This window comes from Fistularia commersonii, chromosome 14 (genome assembly GCF_037954325.1).
Source record: "Fistularia commersonii isolate RoL2024-O1a breed Wild chromosome 14, RoL_Fcom_v1.0, whole genome shotgun sequence".
Taxonomy (NCBI): domain Eukaryota; kingdom Metazoa; phylum Chordata; class Actinopteri; order Syngnathiformes; family Fistulariidae; genus Fistularia; species Fistularia commersonii.
The window spans coordinates 18,361,993-18,383,145 of record NC_141297.1 but is presented as its reverse complement, the minus strand read 5'-3'; the positions used below and the strand labels follow the sequence as shown (position 1 = coordinate 18,383,145).

The following is a 21,153-nucleotide window of genomic DNA, read 5'->3' as shown; positions in this document are numbered from 1 at the left end:
GATTCCATGGTTGGCTGAACAACCTGTCTGAGGCTTGGGAAGGCTGTACACGGCTGATCTGTCTGACACCATCATGCACCAGCATACTGACGGCCTGGAGATGATAGACAAGAGCCTCCTGCCAGGGAAGCTCAAGGTCTGGTGCTATTAATTCACCCTCTATCAGTGCGCGATGTGGCCCCTGAAGCGGTGTGAGATCACCTCATCTACAGTAATGAAGATGGATGCCAAAGCCAACAGTTTCATTCACAAATGGCTTGCTTCACCTCGAAGCCTTTCCAATATTGGCCTGTTTGGGAAAAGCGTACTCCAGCTGCCCAATGGGCAACCTGGGCTACAGACAGGAAAAGGCAAGGCTCGTGTCAGAGCTGAGAGACTTAACTGATCCGTTTGTAAAAAACATCAAGGCTCAGGTTCAAACAGGACGCAAACGGAAGGCTGACAAGGCTGTCGACCAGGCTGATGCACAAAGAAGTTGTGGGCAGGATGCAATCAGGGGGTGCGGAACATCCCTCAGGTTTTGGTCAAAAGCCACAAGAAAGGAGAGGAAAGCACTGGTGATCGAAAAAGGCGGTCAGGAATGAGGTGGCACAATACAAGGTTATAGGGCTCAGCCAGCACCAACAAGGACATTGGGGAACCTGAGAAGGAGTGGCTGACAGGACCGTCAAGTGGTCTGGCATGTGGAAGATGCTTCAAGCAAGGCTGAGTTTTCTCATTCGCGCCACCTATGAAAACCTCTAGTAACCTGAGTCAGTGGCACAGCTCAGAGTAAAACTGCGATCTTTGCAACGCCCCAAACCCAAGTTTACAGCACATCCTGTCCATTTGCAAGACAGCTCTGGCTCGGGGTTGGTACAGGTGGCGGCACAACCAGATCCTGCGGAAACTGGCACAAGTCCTCAAGGCACAAAGGACAGAAGTAGCCAAGGACCATCCTCCAAGAACCCGGAAGCTGATCCACTTTGTCGGACAAGGGGCAGGGGCTCAGAACATCAGCCAGAGGGAGAGAACACCTGGAAGCGACTGGAACTTAAGAGTGGACCTTGACAGGTAGCTCAAGTTCCCGCCAAAGACAACCACGGCCTCTCTGAGATGTCATCCTGTGGTCCCCCACAGCCAAAACAGTGATCCTGGCAGAGCTCACTGTCCCTTTGGAGAGAGGAATGGAGGCAGCTTTTGAAAGGAAGAGGGACAATTACTCAGAGCTGGCAGCTGAGTGTCGGGAGCCTGGATGGTCAACCGTTATCTGCCCTTTGGAGGTTGGCTGCAGGGGGTTTATCGGAACATCCATCCAGTGCCTCCTCAGAAACATAGGAGCGACCGGGTTGAAGCTGAAGAAGGCCTCCAAACACTTGGCAGAAGAGGTGGTAAGACACAGTTTCTGGCTGAGAAATTAGGACATATTGTGGGGGAAAGAAGGGTCCAAGGAGTAGCTGCAGGGGGTGGCAGGTTCCTGCTGTTGCTCCACCAATGTGAGATGCTCTGGGAATAATGGAACGAAACATGGAACGAAATGAAGGGTAGCTCCCAGCTGATGACCCTGCAGCTACTCCATTGACCCCGTCTGAGGTGCGTCAGGCAGAAATGCCATGCAGGGAGCCCTTACCTGTGTTTTCATCCATGGTGAAGAAAAACCCATTCACAACATCCACTCAAGTGAAGAACACTCTCCAGGAAGTAGGTGTATTAGTGCCTAAGTCTACCAAAAAGAGAAGACTTCACAAGACCAAATACAAAGGACTCACCTCAGAGTGAGAGTGACCTTATCAAGTAATTGTCTCTTTGTTTCCATGATTACTAGATTTTGGGGAACTTTGCTGTTAGAAAATTAGTCATAATGAGGGTAACAGGAAAGTTAAATGTAAAGCATCCTTATATCCAATTAATTAGGATATATCCTTATATCCTATAAAAACAGGTGTTCAACATTAGCTCCACCCTCCAAATCAGTACTGTACTAATTTTGGAGGGTGGAGCTCATGTTGAACACCTGATTCTTTTGTGTTCAATGGAAACAAAAGCAACTGTGATGTCCTCGAAAAATTAGATGATTACTGAGCAAAGGTAGTCAGGAAAATTGTCACGTTTATATTTGTATCAAATTGAACGAGCTTTGATTTTTATTCTTGTTACTTAAACCAAAACTCCCTCCGTCTTTTTGTCCTCATATGAAAATTGACATTTTCCCCTCCTTGGAACATTTTTGGCATGGTGTGGCATGACTAGGTTTGATCATAAAGGGGTCCAAGTGACTTAACCGCTGTTAACCATCAAGGCGGAGAAGCTGAGCAAGACAGCTGCCCCTTCCAGGATTTTATCGAGGTTAGTTTATGGAAACAGCATTAAGTACCTTGACATCTGCATAACTACCTTTGTCATGAAAGTGAGGTCTCTATTGATTACGAAGCTCCCATCGAAACAGCAGCGCAGTTTGTTATACACACAAACCCACACAGGGTTTTTATGTAAGATAGTAAACCCATGCCATACTCATTCGTTTTTACATTTGTATTTCATAAAAAAAATAATTAAAAAAAATAACCTCTGTATATTTAAAGAGACAAGGAATTGTTTTTCATATTCTCTGTTGCATCCTGCCAAAAGGAGGACACAGAGTTCCTATTTAGTGTCAATGACTTTGAAGACACACCAGGGTTGAAATTTAAGTTTCCAAGTATTTCAACAACTACCTTACATAGCTGAGTCTGGTGTTCGACAAAAGTAGAAATGAAATACAAAACCTTCTTGGGATATTTGATCATTTACTTAGTTGAGAAAGTTTGCAAATATTGTTCTGTGAGTTTAGAATTAACGGGGAAGAAATTAAAATAGAAATAGCGAAAGTCTTTGCAAGTTACAACAAAGTATTTGGGAGGTGTCTTAAAACACAAACAGTTTTTATTTTCAATTGTATTTATACCACTCTTACCAAGAAATGTCTATTTTCCCATGTACCAATTTAAAACGTTTTGGGATGTTGCATGAAACAGAAGTGACAAGATCCACCCTTAATTTCTGTCTGTGAGACTATCATTTTTTTAAAAAGAACATTTAAAAAGTGTGCTAATAGTCAAATCCCTCTTGTATTGTTGCAAAATATAAAAATCAAAATAGTTTAGATAAAATTAAAGAGACTTTAAATATGGATATTTTTCTGCTTTCTGCAACCATATTTAAGTACTGTGGGGCAGCGGTGTTGGGTTGGGGGGGATTTTGAAGGGTTTAAAAACTCATGACTGGGGTTGAAACATTCAGCTAGTCAAAGTTTGCTCTCACATTTCACTGTGTCAAAATGACGATTCTACATATGAATTCACTGTGCATGGGTGGGGTTCTGAACGCAAAATATATTACTGAAAATATATACTGAAGACCAATGAGGTGATATTGCTCAAATTTTGAGATATTCTTTGGTGATTGTCAGGTAAGGTTTTCTGGTCTTGTAAGAAAAAGGTGTAATGAATGGTGTATTTCAATTAAGTAATTTCTCTAGCTTTTTGTTTTTGTATGCAGAAAACCAGGTGAGGGTTTTGTTTTGTGAGCAAAAACACTTTAACTCTCCAAAATAGTCAAAGCAGTTAAATCACACATGTGATCAGATGGTCATAAGGCAGGCAGCAGTTGACTGTGGCAGATTTTTTAGCTGAGTCTGGCAAAGCCACTGCTCCAGTCACCAACACAACAGCTGCTGCGCCGACCACCACCACCACCATGACCACCTCCAGCAGGACCAGCTCTGGTGTCTGAATATTACAGTGTAGCACCACTTGTGTCCATCAAACGATGGTGTCTGAGCCGTTTGAGGCAATGTTTCTGATATTGCAAACTCTTTCACACATAGAAAGGACAAGACAAGCTATAGTGTAAAATTTGGACTTGCCCCACACTTTAGAAGAGATCTGATTTTCCTAGAAGCATTCCACATGAAAATGGAGACCTGCAATACAACTGAACAAAGTGTTGAGGCCCAAAGACCTATCTGAAGCCAGGTCAGAGCTTGTGGAGAGGTATTCAAGGAATCCCTCACAGAAGAACAGCCAGGACAAAGTACAGGATGTACCTCGATGAAGAGAGGAGGAAGTGAAAGGGTGCACTGTGTGGACCTTGAAAAAAAAAAAGCATTGGAGAATGAGCTAGAAAAACTGAGAAAGAAAAAGAATATTAATAGAGGTGTTCGCCAGCCCTCAGAAGGACGCTGATGAACTTGCTGAGAAAGCTCAACAGTGCAAACAGTGCACTCATGGCACAAATGATCACCAAGTCAAATACTTGAAGTATGAGACACAAGGACCAATGCCTTGAACTGAAAAAGATTGAGACATAGTTGGAGAAAAAAGAAAAATTAAGAAATATGCACATAATCATACAAAATTAAACCCATGTGCTTCTTTTGTTCATATGTAGTCATATGAAGATGGACTGTATGCACAATTATTAGGCAAGTTGTATTTTTGAGGATTAATTTTGTTACTGTACATTTACAGTGCTCTTGGTCAATCCAAAATGTTAAACCTTCAAACCTGAACAATGGGTACCATCACACCTCATCTCCATTCTTCAGCATCTTCTCACTCTCTAAGATCCTGTTGAATGATCTAGCCAGAAACTCTATCGTGCCTCTCATAGACACTTCCACACCTCCACAGGTATATCATCAGAACCAACTGACTTTCCACTCTTCATCCTCTTCAATGCCCTCACTTCACTTTTACTAATCTCTGCTACTTTGTGGTCTACAATAGTCACCTCTTCTACCCTTGCCTCTCTTTCATTTTCAAATTCATTAGCTCTTCAAAGTAGTCTTTCCATCTTCCCATCACTCTTTTAGCATCTGTCAAACAATTTCCCTTTCTATCCTCAATCACCTGGACCTGTTGTACATCCTTTCTATCTCTATCTCTCTGTTTCGCCAGCCTGTGTAAATCATTCTCTCCATTCTCTCCTCATTCTCTATAGTGCGATGACTATAAAGTCATCGACTATAAAGTCTGACTATACAGTCATCGTACAACAAAGTCTATAACTATAACTGACTACAAAGTCATCGTACTCCATTTGTTTTACCTTTGCTCCCTCTATCTTTACCTTCCACTTTATCTCCCCGTACTCCTGTCTGTTCTCTTCAGTCCTCTCGGTGTCCCAATTCTTCTTTGTGAACCGCTTTCTCTGCACTCCTCATTCCACCACCAAGTCTCCTTATCTACTTTCCTTCCAGATGATACACCAAATACTCTCTTACCTGTCTCCCTGATAACATTATCTGTAGTTGTCCAATAATATGGAACCTCTCCCTAACTACCCTTTTTCCACCTCCTCCCTGAAAACCATACAACACCCCTACCTCTTCAGTTTCCACCACTTTGTCCTGTGCTCTGGTGACAAGGAAGATCAAGAGGGCAAAGACAGAGTCATCCTACAAACCACCTTCCTATGCTGTGTGGCAACAATCTCACCTACCACTACTTTGCAGTCACTGATCTATTACTGGTCACTGATCTATTTCAGGTTATCTCATCTATGTAAGATGAAGTCTACCTGCGTGCTCCTACCTACGCTCCTATAAGTTACCCTGTGTTCCTATCTTTTCTGGAAAAAAGGTGGTCACTACAGCCTTTTCCATGCTTTTTGCAGAGTCTACCACCATCTGTCCTTTTGTGTTCCTATCCTGTATACCAAATCTGCCCATTACTTCTTCATCCCCTCTATATCTACATTCCCACCAACATGCCCATTGAAGTCTGCACCAATTATCACTCTCATCTCTGGGGATATTCTGCATCACGTCATCTAGCTCATTCCAGAACCTCCCCTTCTCCTCAAACTCACAGCCCACCTGTGGGGCGTAGCCACTAACAACATTGAGCATCATACCTTCAATTTCCAGTTTCAGACTCAAGATAACTCTGACTCCATTTCTCTTCCTGCTCTTCCTGTCAGTACCATGATAGTACAACTTAAAGCCTGGGGAGCAAGGGAGACACTGCTCTCTGCTGCACTGAGGCTGCATTTGTAGATTCAAATGTATTCAACCTAAAAAAAGAAACCTTTTTTTTCCAAGTTCCAATACTTATTGGAAAATATCTATACACCCATTCAAGGATGCTAGGACTGCTTCCAAATTGCTGTGAGACTTTAGAAATGCAAACAACAGAAGCTTAAAATGAATTAAACTTATTTGAAATACGATGAAAATGTGTAGAACCCATGTTAAAATTTTGTTTAAACGTAGAATCCGACTTTTCGAGATATTTCTAACTAAATTAAGATCGATATTAAGTGATTTCTCACACACTTCAATTTACCCAGGACAATTCTATTTTGAACTTCAATCTTCTTCTCTCTTTAGAGAGAAATTCTAATTGTAAAGACAAAGATAATGCTGATCTAATCTAATGCTTATCAAACATGCAACCATGGACATTTTGCCACTTCATTAGTAGCATCATTAATTAGGTTTTATGAAGTTCAAAAACTACAGTGTGATGTTTAGGTAAGAAAAAGTTAGAACTTTTCAGAATAAAGTTCTCTCAGAGAAATGTCTTAAATACAGTTATGAAATGCACAGATAAAAGAAAGGTCAACAGTTTTCAATGAGGCTGTGAAAAAAAATGGGAGAAAGTATTCTCTAATCTCAAAACTGTAGAAGACACTTATCTACTGTACATTTGTTTATGTTTATGTCTGATTGTGTAACACAGCTGATTGAGTGTAGGTTGATAAGAAAATGTGTCAGAGAGGACTGAATGTAAATAAAAGCAATGACATCTGCTTACTGTGTCACTCCCTTGAATTACATGAGGAAGAAGAAAAAATAGTTCCTGTTTGTTCATTCATATCACTCACTGTCAACTTACATGTGGTAAGAAATTTCTTTGGGTTCAAGCAGTTGTTCAATAACACAAAAAAAAAATTATTTTGTCCATCTGGAAGTTTGTTTACGTTTTTAAAATTTCAATTTTTTTAAATATTTCAGAAATGTATGTTACTCTACATCCAGTCAAAAAGAGATGAGAGACATTTCTTTCTTGTTGGTTGATTAAATAGTCAACCAATCACACTGCTCAGTATATTCCTCATCCCATGGCCATATAGCCTTTCTCATCTTGTCACATCTTCCTTATGGCCAGGAAAAATTACATTTTGCGGTCAGATCAAACATTTTGTCCCATGATTGGGACACTCCACATGTTGACTCTAACATGGTTAGTGTGAAAGCCACAAACCCTTCAGGTGGTCCGCTGTTCGTCTTCCCACCAACTTACTCCAACTTGAACTTTGGAGATAAGGAATATTGGCAGAGCAAGCAGACATGACACAAATGCAGGTGGTACATTGTCAACTCATTGCGAGGAACAAGTGTGAAATTAGCCAACATCGGGATTTTATCTCCGAAATTCATGTGATGATGGTTTCCATTACTATACACAAATTAAATTAAAATTATTTTAATTTCAATCATTTTGAATGTAAATATTTTTGCCTAAATTTCTCTTATTTTCGCAATGCTGGCATGTGTTTGTGGACATTGTATTAACACATTCTATCCTCTACTGATTTTGTATTTTCTTTCAAATTTTTAGACTTTTAGACAAATATTTTTTCCTGGAATTTTGTGGGTTTTTATGTGATGGATGATTTATTAGAGATATTGTCATTGATTTATATGGATCATATATTTAATGTATGTTCAGAAAATGCTTGCTCCTTTTAAGGAGAATGTTTAGGTTTAGTATGTTTTGTTGCCAATACAGAAAACTGGGCCAAACGGTAATTTCCCTATCAAGAGTAGCCTATAAAAACAAACGTTTAAATTGTTATTAATTTTATGACAAAACCTAATATGTATCTATAGATATGATAAAGGCTTTTTCTAACTTGTTTGGGTATGGGTATTGTATCTTTAAATCAATTATTACTGTATCTTTCCCAGGTCCCAGGTTTCTTTCAGCAGGGGAGTATTGTCCACCTGTTGATAAGACAGAAAATGTTGATACTGCAGCAGAGAAAACTTGTTCCTCAAACCTTGATAGATACACGAGAGACACCAAAATGTTTAATTGTGAGGCGTCATACATATGCACGCGCACATATACACACACTCACTCTCCCAGTCAATGTTCACTTTAAACATACAGAGTTGAATTCCGGACGTTAATGGGCAGGGGGAGGCTACACCATGGACAAGGCACCATTTGATCACAGGGCAACATACAGACATGAATCCAGTCACTCTTTCATGCACATCTGGCTAATTAAGGCACTTTAGTCAGGTTACTGCATGTTTTTGGACTATGGAAGAAGCTAGTGAATCCAAAAACAACCAGGCGGGTATGAGGATTAAATGCAAACTCAAGCAAGGCCCATGTTTGTCACTGGTTAGAATAATAAACTATCACACACTGAGTTTACAGTGGTTAATACTGCACCACCGTGCCATCCACTTTATGGTCTTGTGTATTTAACTTTTTGATTATTCTTTTTTTTCTGGTGGACATTTTGACATTAAAATCCCTCCAAATGCTTGAATGATATCAGGGTCAATTGTGGTGACGAAAGGATTTGATGTGTTGAAATACCATTTTGTGATTGTTAGATTCAAATTGAAATTACAATACTGTACTGCATATATGTTGAGGTATATCCATAAGTGTATACACACACACTCACAGTCACACATCTCCTTTTTGAATGTTTGTCATTGTGTTTCTTCCACCTAATATGGATCTGTTAAAACCAAGGAATATGTAATGTAATAATTGTTGTCGTAAGGTTGTATGGTTGCCACTATCCAATTTTAAACAACATTTTTACAAAAATTAAGTATATGAGTAAATTATGTCCAAGTAGGACCAGATATTTGCAGGAATTCATATCAGTGTCATTGACCACGAGGTAATTAATATGAAAAAAAGATCTCCTCATGTGGGGACAATGGGTTTATTTAATCATACAGTGGTAATGCCAAACTTAAAGTTTCTTCTTTTGTTCAAACCCACCTGTAGGGCCCTATCATGTCATCTCTGGTCTTGTGGGGGCAGTGGGAGCCTGTAGATTAGATAAGAATAGGTAGAAATGTATTGATCCCTTTGGGGAAACTCCCTTTAGGGAAATGGTTGTATGATTAAGTCCTAGTATCCTGAAAAGACCACTATAATCTTACTATCTGCTGCAGGGTGATTTTTTTTTTTTTTTTTTGTACAGCGATTGTGGTGATTTGCTTTTGCTACCAGTAGCAGGAGGGAAAAAGTCTCTAAGTATGAGGAAAGCAGTTGACAGACAGTGAAGTGAAGATACCTCAGAATGTAACATTCTCATATGAAGACCCTGGGTCATTCAAATTTAAACAATATGTATTGCATTTTACTCAATCTTGGGTATGTTAAAATCTAACAATCTTCTTTTCTAACTAAAAAACATCTGATAAATTTGAGTTTTTAGGAGTGATTATTGCACGTGAATTTCCTTATAAAGTGACTTGTAATATAAACAATGCATAAACTGAGATAAAACACTTGCTCTGAAAAAAACATCTGGGCACTATAGTTGAAGGACAAACAAACTGACTTTAACTTGCATGAAAAGCATATTTATATCTTCTCTGTGTGACAACAGCAGTGTAATCATGGCCATGAGAGTCAATGTAGAGTTGGCGATTTATTCAAATAGACCTGCATGGGAAGAGATAGGACACACAATCCCTATCTGAGTGTGACGCATACAGCTAGGAGTGGGCTGATTCCCCCCAACAGTTATCAGACCCACAGCTGTTACTTTGTTGCTGAGTCAAAAGGTCAGAAAACACTTCAGTTTGAATGAAATTTCACAGAATCTCTGTCAGGGATTCAGAAAGTTTATTGATAGCAGGATTTGTACTTGGCATCCTGGCCTTTTACTGTTTAACTTGAGTTTGCTGACATGGCTCTGTCAGGATTGTGAGGTGTTTTTCTTCCCTAGAAATCAAGAGAAATTTGTTGAAAAGAAAAAGTGATCTGCAAATATGATCAAATAAATTGTAATTATCTGTCTTATTTGCTACAGTTTTATTTTCATTTTGAAGTAGGTTTCTCATACATTGTAATACTTTTACTACAATCAACATATCAGAAATGTCTGAACATTTCTTGAAAATTAGCAACTTAATAGATAATAGATAAATTAATTAATTGAATTAAAAAAATAGAATTAAATCCAGTTAAAACAGTAAAAATATAATACAGATTATTATTTTGTGAACCTTTGACATATTTGCACTTTGGTTTAAGGTAATCCACCTCCCCACCACACACGCATATGTATGTGAATGTGCATGTGTTTGTGTGCATGTGTTTAGTATGCTTGCTTGGAATGAAAAAATATCCAAAACAATGAATAAAGGTATTTGTCATTGAGTATCTTGTTTTCCTGTCGGTTGCCTCCTTCAGGGATCACCATCGCAAATCATCTGCTTCAATGTACACTATTCTCTGCACCCTTTGCCTCTCATACAGACTTACTTCATGTTCGCTTTCACTTTATCCATAAATCTGCTCTTTTGTCCTTCCCTTGGCATCCTGCCTGGTAGTTTTAACCTCAAAATCCTTCTACCCCAAAACTTGCTATCCCTCCTCCGGTTGGGCTTCCTGTCTTCTCCTCAGTGTCACTGTCTCTAAACCATACAGGCATTACTGGTATCACCACTGTCCTATATACAGCCCTTTTTTTACTTTCACTCTAGCTGATACTCTTATCACACACCATTCCTGACAGTTTTCTCCACCCGTTCCAAATTGCTTGCACATGTCTCTTCAACTCTTTTCTACACTCTCCATTACTGTGGACAATTAATGCTAGGTACTTATAATCCTCCACCTTTCGGATTTCTACTCCCTGTCGCTTGACCGTTCTACTTCGTTCATTGCCTATCCAACTTTTTCTGCACTTAAGGTCACTGTTGGGCTGGAGCCACTCCCAGCTGACATTGGGTGAGAGGTGGCTTTAAAACCACCTATGTGGCACTGTCAACCACATGGGCCAGATATACAGGCCATACAACCATTCACACTCCCATTCACACCTACACACAATTCAAAGTCTTCAATCAACTTACAGCATGTTTTTTGGACTCCCAGTATTTTTCGGCCACCCAGTTTATTCAAGTTTTTTTTATTTGTATATTGAATATATTTTGGGGGGGGACATTTTTAAAGTATAATGACATATCTTCATATGGGCCTTGTGATTGACTGGTGACCAGGGTGAACCCCCTGGGTGAACCAGGTAAACCAGGGGGAACCTTTGCTTCTCACCTCATGATAGCCCCACTACAACCCCGGGTAAAAAAAGTACAGAGCCCAAATAATTTTTGATTGGACTCTTGGAGGGGCTTTGTTTTACATTTTGTTGGTATAAAAATTATACCAACAAAATGGCTGATAAATTGACTGATCAGATAATTTATTAAAACACGCTCTTTATATTGTGGATGAGTCATTCTCCCTCATATGAAGCCAAGAGGTCCTCAGTTTTGGCAATCATTACAATCACCCTCTCTGGTATGCCCCTTCCTTTCCCCCCCCACCTCCCCCATAGTGTAAGCCCAGAGCTACGAGTTTCATCAAGTTGTTTCATGGTGAGACGTCCTTCAAGACTGCTGGGGGAGCAGATAGCTACTGACATGTCAGACTTGATTACTGAGCGACAAAACAAAAGGTAGTGTCAGATAGGGAATTGTAAAGACAATTTGCAAAGTGCTTTCTGACTCAAATAAGACAGAGCAGACAGATGCATTCAACATCACAGATGTTTAATGTTAAATATATATATATATATATATATATATATATATATATATATATATATATATATATATATATATACATATATATGTGTGTGTGTGTGTGTGTGAATATACATATATATATGTATATATATATAAATATGTGTGTACATTCACATATTTGAAATAAATAATCAAACAAACAAACAAACATGTTCATGTAAGGAGAACCATTTGAAACTGTTAATGCCTCCATGCCCAAATGTAAGATAAACCATAATATCAACAGCAGCAGAGACCATTACAAAATACTGAAAAACAATCTTTGAGGGGTGAATTAAACAGTAATGATGATGTTAAATATGAAGACTGTGTCCACCAGACACAGTCTTCTTTTTTAATTCTAATCTGATTACGTAGAACCTGAATGCACTGTAAATCCCTACAAAATATGGATGCATTTTAAAAATGGATGTAGTATTGGACGTGTCACTCATTTCTATTAAACAGCTGCCCTGCAATAAATTGTGGAAACAAATTGTTTAACTTCCGTGCATGGATTTCTAACTGTTGGTCTTAAGAGCAAGAGAACTAAAGACTTTTTGGCATTTGGTTAAGCCTTTAGCACCTTGAATGGTGATGCTTTGGAATCAATCAATCAAATTCATAATAAAACAAATAATCAACCAAAGATGAAATTGGGACACTTATACAGGTTACTATCGTAGGCTGTGGCTCCTAAAAAAGCATCCATTCTTTGGCAGCTTTTTTCTTCTAAATGTACTGCTTTGGAGTAAAGTCATTTAGGTTCATATTCAAATTCCATATTTGGGCCACTGCTTTGATAAGCAAATGGTTCAAAAGCTCAAGCATGATGGCCAAATAACTGTGCGTAATGTTCATTTACTGGCAAGTGATAATTAGGAAGTTACAGTACTGTGAAGGGGAAGTGTGGAGGCTGTAGAAGTCCTGTTTGTTGCGTGCTTTGTGTTTATTTTCCTGCGTGATGATGACACTTTGCTTTTTTGTCGAGAAGACGGCTGTGTTTTCTTCCTATACATTTCCCTCTTCGGACTGTCAGGGGGACCCAGATGTGCTGAAAGTCTTTTTTTGAAAACTGTTTGGAACTGCTGCTCCTGCAAGACAAGCATATATAATAAGAAGACACTCAAAGCCCTGGCAGACAGTGTACAGCCACTAACCTTTGTTCAGTTTACTTCTCGCAATCCTTACCTGTCACTAAATCCAAGGCTTAATGTTTTGTATTAGGATAAAACAATTTTCTGTTTATGTCATTCCGTAAGCACCCCAAGAATATTTGAGTGAAAAAATATACGTCATCAATCATTTATCTGATCAAACCCACCAATAAGTGGATATCATCCAATGTGATTTAGATATTGATACTTGGCAGAATGTATGATGTGACATCAATCGGTGTCTAATGCAAACCATTTATATACTAATAACAGATGAAAGTATTGTTGTGTTATCAGTTTTGTTGTTAACTAAATAAATTCCAAGCAGCAGTATTTTGTCGAAAGTGTTTTTAACTCACAACCTAATTCGGATTTCAAACTGGTATCAGAAAGAATGAAAGCTACATTTCAAACTGTGTGGAGCTGGCTGTTACAGAATATTCATCGGTAACATGTTGAAATTGATAGGCATTACAAAATGTAAATAAAATTAAATTATTACCCGATTTTTGAAATCCAAAAGTTTCTACATCTAATATGAGTATCATCAGAGGGAAATGTCAAAAAATATCACACTACAATAAGCTGCATTTCAGCAGCAGTTATTCTGTCATAGTTCCAATGCTGTTATTTGTAACTTGGGTGTTTTGATTTCCAGTGCAAGAATTCTTACCAAGAGAGTTGTAGCTGTGCTTGTTACCATATTTGTGCTCATCATTTTGGTTGTGATTGGGCTTACAGTTGTGTGGTGCTGGCTTTTGGGTTTAGCACAGTACATCTCCAGATGATGCAGATCACAGCCTGATGAGCGACAGCAATTGTCCACGATGCCCTTCCCTCTGGGCTGAGCACCATATCCAGACCAAGACCCCTTTCCTGCAGAGAAACCAAACATAGGTGGTGAAGCTTTAGGATCTGCCATAGTTTACAAAACTCATACGAAAAGAAACATGATAAATTACTTGGTTTGTTTAACAAAACCTACTTGAAAGAATGTATGAAAGCATTATGTATCACAGGTATGAAACTATGTGTTAACATTGATTGCTTTTGTTGAAAATCCTTTTGTCTGTCTTGAGCTTTCATCGACCCAGCATTATACTTTTATGTAATAATAGTATATGTTGGTGCCATTTGTTTGGATTTAAACTGGATGGCAACACAATCAATGTTTATTAATCTCCATTCTATGGAGCCTAAAAATACTCAAAAAATATGCAGGTTTGCCTCTTAATTCACATTGGCGAAAGTTAATCTGAGTAGATTGCATGCCTCTTTTATGCACATAAACAAAATTGTGGTGGGGGAAATTACTTTATCACCAATTACCTCCTCACAATGGAGATGGATCCCCCCAGCAAGAAGGTCAAAATTTGGCTTCCAATTACCTTTTTCCATTTATCTGTAGCAATTGTCCTGATTATTAACTAAGAGTAGAATTGCTACATTTGAAATCTCTGTATTCAGTGTGTATTGCAAAAATCCATGAGATTCTATATATAACATTAATAACATTATAGACAACAAAAGTATAAATATCATGTTCACTAGTGACTGGAATATAATTTTGGAGCTGCCTAGCAAAATAATTTCCAAAATTGAGGCTTAAAATATATTATTAAAATACAAGATCTAAAGTGAATCATGAATTAGCTAAACAACAACATAATAAAAGTATTAAATTCTCAGTGGCAGAGATATGATAAAAAAGATAACCAACTTCAAAAGTCAAGTAATATGATTCCTTGAAAATTTTACATTTGCTGACCAAATAAATATGTAGCTATCCTACTTTAAACACTGATTTGCTTCTTTTCCCCCCAGATTACATTTTGTAGTTTTCACTTTTTTTCCTCCTACACCTCTAGCATTGCTGTTTGCCCATATTTTTTCAGCATCAGATGGCCCTATTCAATCTGTCCCACAACAGAGTGTTCAAGAAAGAAGAAAAAAAAAAAAAAAAAAAAAAAACTGAAAATAGAGTAATGTTTTGATGCTACAATGACTTTTCAGTCCCTGGCTCTGTGTGTCTGCTGCCTCTTCTTATGACTCTTTCTTTGTTGTTAGTATGAAAAACAGAAGCTCACTGGAGATAAAAAGTATTTAAACAATATTGTTATCATACACTGAGGCACAGTGCTCTGGTTATTTTGCTGCCATTCCTTTGACACCAGATGGGAAAGGTGGCCTTGGTCTAAGAGGAGGAGAGGTAATGAGGTGAAAGGCCTTGTGGGTAATTCCCAGTGAGAAGATAGGTAAAGATAATATTCTGAGAACAAAAAAACTTTCAAATGAAGCAGTGCTTTAACTCTTTGCTAGAATTTTAAGGGCATCATCGCTGAATACTTGAATTCTGACAAAGACATTTTTTATATCAAAAGTGGGATTCATCCAATCTGCAGCTAGCATCTAAAGATAACCTTGAATGTTTTGTTCTGGAGCTCTTGAAAGTAGTGGTATCTGTGTTAGACATTTCAGTATTTTAGTATTGTGACTGTGAAAGAGTGGTACTAGAAAGCTGTGAGCTAGAAAGCACAGACGTTTACTGTAAATGTTTTACATTTCAAAAGATTTCTAAACAGAATCTTCATCTATCTATCTATCTATCTATCTATCTATCTATCTATCTATCTATCTATCTATCTATCTATCTATCTATCTATCTATCTATCTATCTATCTATCTATCTATCTATCTATCTATCATCTATCTATCTATCTATCTATCTATCTATCTATCTATCTATCTATCTATCTATCTATCTATCTATGTGTCCATGTGTTCATGTGAGATTCATGAACCATTCATGTCTGAATGATCAGACAACATATAGATACCATTTAATTTCATGTACATGTCCAATTTCGCTCCACACCAAGGATTTTTGCTAAATTTGATTCAACATGTGGCATCCATTAATGCAAAATTTAATAATAAATATATAGTATGTTTACAATGAGGACAAGTACAAACAACATTATAAAATAAGGTGACACAATAACGTCACAAAAATTGATGAATGCAATGAAATACGGGTTAATTAAAGCCAAATAACAAATCCAATTAGAAAAAGTAACACTACATGGAGTTACCAGTCAGCACAATTGCCCTGTTTCTGATCATAAAACAAAAATGATGATGTAACAAGCTCTGGTTAAGAAACTGATTTCCTTTTAGACGCTGAAATCGAATGCAGTAAAAAATTGAATTTGATATAATTTTACTACAACTGAAATATTTCTCCTTCAGCTGATCTTTAGAGATCCAGTGTGTTTCACTGTCATGTGTTAGTTGAACAGGTAATAGAACAACTTGTATTCCAATGATTCATGACAAGATGAAGATTAGTATTTTGTTACATAACACATTTGTAGCAGCAAAGTCTTGATCTGCTACACTGGGTCACCTGATGTCTCAGTCATATCACTATTGACAAATGCTAAACATTGCATATAAGAGTCCTTATGTTTTCTGCTACAGGTTGAGCTGAAATGTCAACATATGTGTTCCAATGATGCCTGGGGGAGTAACTGATTTCAAAAGAGAACCTTGAAATATTTGTAATTTATTCTGTTGGAAAACTTCTCTCTAGTTGATAAAAATAGATGTGATATTTACAGATGATCAGCAACTGGACGAAAATACAATAATTGAGATCTATGTTAGAAAATTAGATCAGAGAAGCAGAAATGACCCAATAAGGAAAAGCAGCAAGTAATTGAACATATCAAAAAATCAAGAGAAAGGTGAAAATATGCAAGAAATTACATGTAATCAAAACAAAAACTGAAACTATTTATTAAAAAAGCCTTTGAATCAGCTCAATAAAAAGGCAGGATGAACAGATATACAAATATTCCTAAAACAAATAAAAATCAGCAGATAATAATTCATTTAAATCAGAGCAAATTTAGCAAAACATATGCAAGAAAAAATGAAACCCAACAAAATATTTGATGATCCACAAAAAAATGTTATCTTACAAACTACAACCACAGGCCCAACCATTTGATTGATTGTTGTGCACTTACAGTAAAAAGCAAGTATAGGTGATCTTACCAAGATAGATGCCCCTGTCGCCGCACACAAACAGCAAGTCACTGAGCAAATCAGAGCCACAGCGCAAGCGTGTAGTATCAGACCCTCGTGGCCATCCTGCCACGCAAACGGTGCTGATCAACATGCAGATCTGGACAAGCAGTAACAGAGTACAAGAGGACCAACCGTCAACAGAGATTGAGACATGCAGTATCAGTTATTCCTCCTACATATGCCTGTGGTTTGTTGAATTCCTGTCTTTCGTGTGGCCTAAATAACATTTGATGTTCATTGACCTGACACTCAAATATATCAGATCAATAACAAAAACATGAATTTTCAAAGTCTCCTGATTTTTTCCTCTGTTCAGTGTTGATTTTCTTCTATTTCTTTTCTTTATTTATAATTGTAAAGGTAATCTTGAGCTCTGGATATTTTGCTGTTAAGCAGCATTTTATGCAGATTTTCTGGTTTTTATTATGACTTTATTTTTACATTTCTACAGTAGTTTTTTTCAGATTCAGGATTTTTGACACATTTTCAGAATTTGTGAGATTATCCCCCTGTTTTTTTTTTTCTGATTGTCTTACAAGGTTTTGAAATTTTTTTGCTGATTTGTAAAGTTAGTGATGTTTTTTGGAGTTGTTTAGTGTTGCTTGTTGCTCACTTTTTGGTCATTAATTTTCTTGATTTTCATTTAAATTCTTCTTTTGCTATTAATAGACATTTATACATTTATTGTGTATGTAGTTGTTATTTTGCACGCTTGAATGTTATTATCACTGACAAATCCCCAGTTTATTAGGTTTTTATTGGTACACCTAAATGTACAAATGTACAGCTTTCTTCAAATTTGATTAGATTAGCTTTTTTTTATTTCTTGTTCCTTTTTTTGGGTCATTTCCTTATTTTAATCTAATGTCATGAATTACTAGATGGTTTGTCAGTATTGTGAGTGATTGTATGGAACAATGCCAAAAACATAAGCACCCTGTCAATCCTTGAAAAAAATAATTTTTCTTTTTTTTACTTTCTTTTGTCTTTTTGGACCAATGGACCATTTCATTCTGTTGCCAAATATTTGTTTTTGATTCAGGTTTCTCAGTCTTATATTATATTATAATAATCATCTTCAGCTGTGCAAATCTTTTTTGTTATTTGTTATTTTTCTCCCATCAACTCAGTCATTTTAGTGCATAATGTTTTGTTTTCTTACAACTTACTTCAAATTTAGATACCTAATAGAGCCTGCTTGTGCTGGCAAAAGGAAATTACAGGAATTAATGTGAAAATAGAATCACATTGCAGGACACAACAATGCTGGGATAGAATAGATAGGAATACAGTGTCTTAACTGTATTGTATACATTGTACATTGAATTTAAAATGCAGCCATTCTTACAACCTCTGAATGCTGCTAATTTAGCTGTGCTCATTCAATGACACTTAACTCAATTTGTCACATAAGCTCTGTGGATGTTCATGTGTGGTTTGGGAGAAACTCTTTTATAGTTCAGTGTAAGTACAATATGTTAAGATCAATTACCTCCATAGGTGAACATTGTTATTGCAAAATGGACTTGATAGTCAAAGGAATTGATATGTTTAATACTTATTTAGGTCCCTCCACCCACTCAATATCCACAGCTTATCCTACACCTAGGGTTGCGTGGTCAATGGGCTAGAGGCAGGTATACCCTAGACCAGACACCAGTCAATTGCAGAGCCACATATGGAGACAACCATTTACTTATCTCATTCACACACATTTGGGCGATTTTCCCAATCTGCCCCTCTCTAATTGCCTGCATGTTTTGAGACAGAGATCATGCAAACTCTACACAGAAAGGAATCGAACCAGGGTCTTGTGCTTCGAGGCAGCGCTGCCGTACCTATTCAAGTCCAGCTTGTCCATAATAACAAAATAGCCAAGAGAAAATGAGAATGTATGCAATATTGGGACCTCGAGAGGTTAAATCATTTAAACTTTTCATGTCTTGAATATTCAGTAAAATTCCGTGTTTGTATATAAAGGAGTAGTTTAACATACATTTAATCATATTTATTTGACTAACTTTACATGCTACTATGGTACTTTTACCTCCAATCCATAACCAAAAAGCACGATGACGCCTTGTCCAAAAGTGTAACACTTCAGAATTGATTGCTTACCTTCAGTATCAGGGGTTTGAAAGAATGTCCGCCTGTGGGATCCATCCTGTCTCTGTGTACAATCTCAAGACATTGCGACTATTATAGGGAGGCACCAGGTGGGAAGGGCTGAATCTCATCTCTTCCTATCACAGGATCCACATGCTGTCAGAAAGAACGAACTTGTTCTGATACATTTGTCACATGATAGTCATTATGGGCACAAACATGATATGCAATAACATGAAAAAGAGATACAAAGAGTGGACATGAAGCTCTCATCTTGTTTTCATGGTAATGTATTCATTTTTGGTCAAATTTTTTCTTATGTTAAGCCTGTAGAATTTTGCATGCGTTATTTTTTCTGAATTCATTGCTTTGGTCTTAACATCTTTATTAAGTTAATATGTGGTTTCTAAGTTGAAACCAGCTGAGAACTGTTTTTGACATGCCCTGTCTTTCTTTTCAGATGCAAGATCTTTTGTAAATATATTAAAGTCAATTGCATTAATATTATATACAACTTTGCTTTGCTCGTCTCCCTGACAGCAAACATGTTTCTACTCCAGTATAATGAATATATCAATGACTCTAACCAATACCATGTTATTACGGATTATGTCTTCCAAGATAGCGCATCATATACCAAAATGTAACTTCTTGTGTTTTTATGCGAATACTTTTATTTACAGTTGTTCTTGCATATATTTACTTTGTGTAATCTGTCTTGATATGAGTTTTCTTTAGCACCTTTTTATGTAAGAAACATGCTCTATAACAATGGCTTTTTCTACACCGTACAGAGTAGTGTAGTAGTGAGCCAGCTGGTGGCCGAAGTGGGGGATCCCGATCCCTGGCTACAGGAGCTGGCTCTCGGAACATGGAATGCTATTTCTCTGATGGTGAATGAACCTGAGCTGGTATACGAGGCTGAGAGGTTCAAGCTAGATATAGTCAGACTCACCTCAACGCACAGCTCAGACTCTGGAACCAGGCCTCTTGAGAGAGGTTGAACTCTTTTCTATTATGGGGATGCGCCATGTGAGAGAGGTTCAATCTGGTGGATGAGAAGGTAACCTCCCTCCACCCTCTGGTTGGTGGATGGGTTGTGATTGTTGTTTGTGCTTATGCACCTTACAGCAGTTCAGACAACCCACCCTTTTTACGCTCTTATTTCAGGGGCTGAAGTTGCCGAGGTAGTCAAAAAGCTCCTCGGTGCCAGGGCCCTGGGGTGGATCAGATCCACTCTGAATACCCTAGGGCTCTGGATGTTGTAGTGCTGTCCTATTTTACATGCCTCTGCAACGTCATATGGAAGCTGGGAGCAGTGCCTCTGGATTGGCAAACTGGTGAAGATTCCCCTCTTTAAAAACAGGGATCAAAGGGTATGCTCAAAATACAGGGGTATCACACTCCTCAGCCTCCCTGGAAAAGTGTACCCTGCATCCTACGAATCCTGTGGAGGGTGTTCCAGGAGTATGGGTTGCTGAATCCTGTAATATGGGCTGTTTGGTGGTTGTATGATTGGTGTCAGAGCCTGATCCACAAGTTGGATTTGTTTCATGTGACGGTCGGACTCCCCGGGGGCTGTCCATTGTCTCTACTTGTCTCAGGATGTTGAGGGAATCCGGTTTAGTGGCCTTAGGGTTGTGTCTCTGATTTTTGCAGATGGTACAATTCTATTGGCTTCATCAGACCGTGATCTCCCGCTCTCACTGGAACCTCCAAATCCTCCAGGTGGAGAGGAGCCAGATGTGATAGCTCAGGCATCTGGTCTTGATGTCTCCACGAGAAGCTTCTGTCCCCGCGATGGGGGCGAATATAATATAATATAATATAATATAATGTAATATAATATAATATAATATAATATAATATAATATAATATAATATAATATGTAAAAAGGTAATAAAACAGCAATCAACAGATGGGGGAACAATGTGCCCCAGGGGGTAGAACAATTGTTTTTGGAATAAAACATTCCTTGTTCAATTCCCGGCTCCTAG

General features: G+C 37.9%; 1 protein-coding gene across 1 annotated transcript; it reads right to left on the bottom strand.

Annotated features, from left to right (window-relative positions):
- Positions 1 to 3,581: 3,581 nt before the first annotated feature.
- igf3 (insulin-like growth factor 3) lies at positions 3,582 to 20,916 on the bottom strand. The gene is made up of 6 exons (XM_086159137.1): positions 20,863 to 20,916; positions 20,402 to 20,509; positions 17,017 to 17,146; positions 13,631 to 13,833; positions 12,691 to 12,891; positions 3,582 to 3,746 (listed from the first exon to the last, which is right to left on the bottom strand). The coding sequence occupies exons 1-6, from the start codon at positions 20,914 to 20,916 to the stop codon at positions 3,582 to 3,584; spliced, it is 861 nt and encodes a 286-aa protein (XP_086015263.1).
- Positions 20,917 to 21,153: the final 237 nt, after the last annotated feature.

Excerpts from the sequence above, each read along its gene's own strand:
- igf3 (XM_086159137.1), bottom strand. The coding sequence starts at position 20,916 with ATGCCTGAGCTATCACATCTGGCTCCTCTCCACCTGGAGGATTTGGAG. Across the intron at positions 20,510-20,862 it reads TGGAGGATTTGGAGGTTCCA|AGGGGAATCTTCACCAGTTT; the intron begins GTGAGAGCGGGA and ends CTGTTTTTAAAG. Across the intron at positions 3,747-12,690 it reads CACTTCCCCTTCACAGTACT|ACACCAGAGCTGGTCCTGCT; the intron begins GTAACTTCCTAA and ends TGTAATATTCAG.